At 45.5% G+C, this 5,328-nt stretch overlaps 1 protein-coding gene across 1 annotated transcript in view; it reads left to right on the top strand.

The window, feature by feature from the left end:
* LOC108787350 (myosin-binding protein H-like) overlaps positions 1-5,328 on the top strand; it is an 86,441-nt gene that overhangs the window by 69,596 nt on the left and 11,517 nt on the right. Inside the window, exon 7 of the mRNA XM_018556881.1 lies at positions 3,476-3,635. Within this exon, the coding sequence (XP_018412383.1) occupies positions 3,476-3,635 (160 nt within the window). The remainder of the gene's footprint in view (positions 1-3,475; positions 3,636-5,328) is intronic.

Below are 5,328 nucleotides of genomic sequence, written 5' to 3'. Positions count from 1 at the left end.
AACCAATGATCTATAAAGTGGCAAAATTATAGACTTGTCCCTGCAATAGATACCCTTTATGATGCAGGACAAAACCCTGCTAGCTTTGTTTACAGCAGCCTGGCACTGCAAGCTACCTTTCAGTTTGTGGTCTACAATGACCCCCAAATCTTTCTCCATTTCTGACTTCCCTAGCGGCATACCCATATTTGTATAACCCTTTTGTTTATTTTTAATTCCAAAGTGCATTACTTTGAACTTATCGACATTAAGCCTCATTGTTGCCCACTCCCCTAATTTATCCAGGTCCTCCTGTAATGTTATAATGTCTAAGTCCGTGTCTATTACCCTCCCAATTTTGGTGTCATCCGCAAACACGGAAATATCGCTGTTAACACCCTCCCCGATGTCATTAATAAATAAGTTGAACAATATGGGACCCAGCACAGAACCCTGAGGCACACCGCTCATTACACTAGCCCAGTCTGAAAAGGTGCCATTTACAAGATACCCTCTGCACCCGTTCCCGTGGCCAGTTCTCTATCCACGTACACACCACCTCATCTATGCCCATAGCCCTCAGCTTGTGTAGCAAGCGCTTGTGTGGTACTGTATCAAATGCCTTTGCGAAATCCAGATATACCACATCTACCGGCTTACCTCTGTCCATATCTCTACTTAGTTAGCAAGTTAGTTAGGCAGGAACGATCTTTCCTGAACCCATGCTGATTGTCATTAACTATCCCGTTTTCCTGAACGGATTCTACCAGATAATCCTTTATTATGCCCTCTAGCAGTTTACAAACTACCGATGTTTTGTGAATAACTCTGTAAGTTTACTAATCTGTATAAGCAAACTAAAAGTGAGATTGTTGTCCATCATGCAAGTGAGCTTGGAGTGGTGGCTACTTTACAACACACAGGGACCGTGGGGAACAAAAGTAGCCACCCCTCCAGAAGGAAGCATGAATTCAGAGATGATTTGAGGATCTACTGCTGAGTGATGCACAAATAAGGTTCAGTATTGTTGTTGAATGTATTTTTAAGATTTAACTCCTGAATTTAGTGTCACTTTAATTTTAATTATCATGGTAAATATTTGCTTAGTTTGCTGCAAATGTATATTCAAATAATGCATTCATCCCAACTTTCTAAGATGGTAAAGGAGGACACTTTATGGCACAAACTATGTAGGTAAAAGACCCAACCCTGCCACAGCCCCAGTTACGCGGACCGCGGATAATTATTCAAAGTTAACACTCCAGCACAATCTTCTGTTGGATCTCTTGGAACTGTTATGGAGCTAAGTTCCTGGCAGGGGCGTAACTAGAAATCAAAGGGCCCCATAGCAAAATTTTGTATGGGGCCCCGTGATTTCTAGTTATACCCCTTGCAGAGCCCACTCGAGATCCCACCTGAGGGTGACCCTGCAGAGCCCACCATAGACTCTCTATGGTGGGCTCTGCAGGGTCACCCCCAGGTGGGCTGGTCGCACGCCTTACCTGTCCGCCTCCTCTTCCTCCACGGTCGCTGATGGGCCCCGCCTCCTCCTCCGTCGCCGGGCCCGCCTCCTTCATCACAGGGCCCCGCCTCCTCCCCTGCTGCCGACCACGGGCACCGCCTCCTCTTCTACTGCCATTGCTGGCTCTCATTGACTCTGTGGAGAGGAACGCGCTGCTGCACAGATTACTGTCAGTGATCTGAACAGCGGCGTGTTCGTCTTCAGCCGCCAGTGAAAGCCACCAGCAGAGGACCCCATAGCGACCCAGGCAGCCCGCACGGCATCTGGCCGGGCCCCACTGTGCTCCGGGCCCCATAGCGGCCGCCTGGGTCGCTATGGTGATTGTTACGCCACTGGTTCCTGGCTAAACATCCAGGGATATCGATCGACATTGTGGAAACAGAGTAACATGAACCCCCACCCACTGGATCCCATAACTTGGTTGTGTCTCAGCAGCAGCAAAAAGTTGAACCTATGCTGTTAAGATCTGGGGAAAGTATGTGAACTGCTTTCCTGACATGTCATGAGTTAAGAACAATTGTTGATACGTGTGCTGGAATTGGACTTCACATAGAAAATAGGGGCATTGCTGGGTTGGCCATACATGTGCAAATGTTTTGTTATGAATTATGGTAAATCTGCCTAACCATGAACATACACTTCCGGGATCTGCAGTTCTTATTTTGCGGACGTGTGTAAGCGACAGATGAAACTTAGCAAATTAGGTCACAAAGAGATTTTGAAAATGTCAGACTTTGTGCTGAAGCAAACACTTCTGTTGGTCAGATGTGCTTGTTATGGCACTCCTTCATGGCCTCTGTCATGCTTTACATTGCATACTTTATTTTAGACCATCATTGCGTATGAACAGCCTTAGACTTGCTGTGGTTCAGTGCAGCACGTCCTTTGCTCCTTCCCAACAGTGATTGATGAGGATCCTAGTGTAAACCCTGCCCCCTCAAATCCCAGACATTGTCTCCTGATTCAGGGTTTGGACTTGTCTATGGCCTGCTTAAAGTGTATGCAAAGCTAAAGCTTTTTTGTAGCTGAAGGAAATGAATGGTTTAAAGCTGAACTCTGATCACAGAAACTTTCATTTAATAGCTAGAAAGGATATAGATCTACTTTGTGTGCCCCAAATACCTTTACAAACCCACTTACTACCTTGTAAAAGTAGTAGTGACATCATCTCTGTGCAGAGAGCAGAGCTGTGGGAGGGGCCCAACAGGTACCATCCACTACAGTCTGCCTGCAGAAAACTACAGGAGGGTGGATACAAGACCAGTCACCCTACACAGACAGAGGGCAGGAGTGACTGGTCTTTATTGTAGGATGCTCTTGCAATAAAGCACACCAAGATTCAAGTAAGAATACACATACCTTTTGTATTTAGACCATATTTTCCTATCCTGGAGTTCTGCTTTAAACTCATTTCAGATTATTTTATGCTGTCTGTGTCCTACTGGAAAGATTTCCCCTAATGTCTTTTCTTGGAGACACAAAAGGAATCGAGAGGAAATCTCCCCATAGTGAGAGGAATAACTATCTTAAACAGTTGTCACGAGAACATTTGCACCTTCTGTAAGTTTTCCCCTCGCATATGGCTGTTACTCTAAAATGTAGAATTTCCTCTTACTTTCTGTCTCAGTGACAGTGACCACTAGGACAAATTGAGGGGTAAATCTTCTCCTTGTACCCCATTGCTCTTCCTGATAATGTAGAGATAAGCCTGACAGCACTATTCAGGCTTGTAGGTAGGTAAGTGTATGTGGGTTGGAAAAAAAAAGTGTATTCATTTGCTAACAAAAGCCAGTCCTCAAGAGTGGGGAAACATTAACAATTTATTCTTCAGATAGAAGTTAAAATAAAACGATACAATTATATTTGATTATACATTTCCACTTACTGTTGTAAGGGGAAATTGAATCAATTGATTGAATCAATGTTTTCTTCTTCTAATGCATATTTTCTAATGAGCAAATAAATATCTTTCAGGAATGGTTTACCGTCCTTGAGAATTATCGCCAACTTAACTGCACTATTTCTGACTTGATCATCGGAAATTCCTACTTCTTCAGGGTATTTGCTGAAAACCTGTGTGGACTTAGTGAGAAAGCTGCTACAACTAAAGATGCTGCTTTAGTAAAGAAACAAGGTAATTCACAGTACATTTGTTTTCCTGCCACTGATTGATTGTGGCTTTGGGTACAAAAAAACAAGTAAATAAAGTACAAGCACAAGCTTTTCTCTGACCCCTAACGTATCTTTAAAACATAAAGTAGTATTAAACCCTAATTAAAGTAAATAAATACATAATATTAATAAATAAATAGTGATGTAGACCCCAGCAGTCACCTTGTTTGCATGTCTGTATTATTTCTTGCTGTGGCTACTTTCAAATCCCGCAGTGAAAATTCCTCCCTCTCAGTTTCCTGTCTTGTGGTGGCTCTGTCCCCTTTACAGGGACTCATGGAGCCACCGATGTGTGCGTGTTCTTGCCTGTATACCTGGACGAATCTCCTTACGCTCATTAAAGCTTGTGGCCCCTGAAGGCAAACCACTCCCATGCTCCTCCCTCCAGCTGCTGATTGACAGCAACTGGAGCCTGTACTGTCCCTGCTGTACTGTGCATGTGACGGGCACAGGGAAAGCACTCCACTACCCGGAAATTTGGGGGAACCGGCCCTGTGGACCTGTAGCTGGTGGCAGTAAGCAGGGTGGGTAATTAAATGCTTGACCATAGATATAAGGAAAAAAGAGCCTGGGTAATGTTGCACTGCTTCAGTGGCGTCACAAGAGGTATTTGTGGGGTGCGGCCCGCACCCGGGTGACACCATTGGAGTGGTGACACCAAGATGACTGACAGTCATTTTGGTTACACCCCCTCTAAAAAGTCGGGCACTTGGTCATGGACCGAGAGCCCGACAGTGTCAGGAAAGAGGAGGGGACCCGGCAGCATAACTAATCCCAGTCGGGTGAACGTCCCCTCCTCTCTCTGCCGGCATCCATCAGCAAGATGTCCGCCGGCATGTGTCAATTAGATGGCCGTGCATGCGCAATGACGTCAGGACGGGGTGTGACCCGGTCTCCGCTCCAGGTGGCACCCGGCCTCGGGATGCCCCTGCACTGCTTGACATTATCCAGTACATTTAAAAAAGGCAGAGGGTTTAATACCACTTTAAAGCTGAATTGCAGGCAAACCGCTAAGCACATAGATAAAATACATACAGTATGTCTCCATTCACACCTAGGCATCAGCGTTTTCGCACATATAGCACAAATTTTGTTTTGCACGTTTTGAAGTGTACCATCTAATGCAGGAGTGCCCATTTGGTAGATGGTGATCTACCAGTAGCTCTCAAAGCTGATGCTGGTAGATCACGAAGGGTGTGAATGGTGACCCCTTTATTCCATTTTGGTATATTTATTTAGCTGTGCACACATGATTACCTATTAGCCTGAGTCTGCTGAGCCAAGCTCCCTGACACCTTTCTGGTGGATACTGGTGGTTGAAGTGTTATGTATTACATCAAAGAATATTAGTTTACGCAGCCTGTTGCACTGCACTGTTTGCAAAATACAGCGAGGTGAGCCAGGTGAGAGAGGGGAGAGAGACAGTCAGGGGAAAGAGCAAGGAGAGACAGCCAAGAGAGTGAAGAGAGACAGTCAGGAGAGAGAGCGAGGAGAGTCAGCCAGGAGTGAGAGCAAGGAGAGACAGCCATGAGAGAGAACAAGGAGAGACAGCCAGGAGAGAGAACAAGGAGAGACAGCCAGGAGAGAGAACAAGGAGAGACAGCCAGGAGAGAGAACAAGGAGAGACAGCCAGGAGAGAGAACAAGGAGAGACAG

This window comes from Nanorana parkeri, unplaced genomic scaffold (genome assembly GCF_000935625.1).
Source record: "Nanorana parkeri isolate BGI_ZX_2015 unplaced genomic scaffold, ASM93562v1 scaffold257, whole genome shotgun sequence".
Taxonomy (NCBI): domain Eukaryota; kingdom Metazoa; phylum Chordata; class Amphibia; order Anura; family Dicroglossidae; genus Nanorana; species Nanorana parkeri.
The sequence above is the reverse complement of the archived record's forward strand: the minus strand, read 5'-3'. Positions and strand labels throughout refer to the sequence as shown.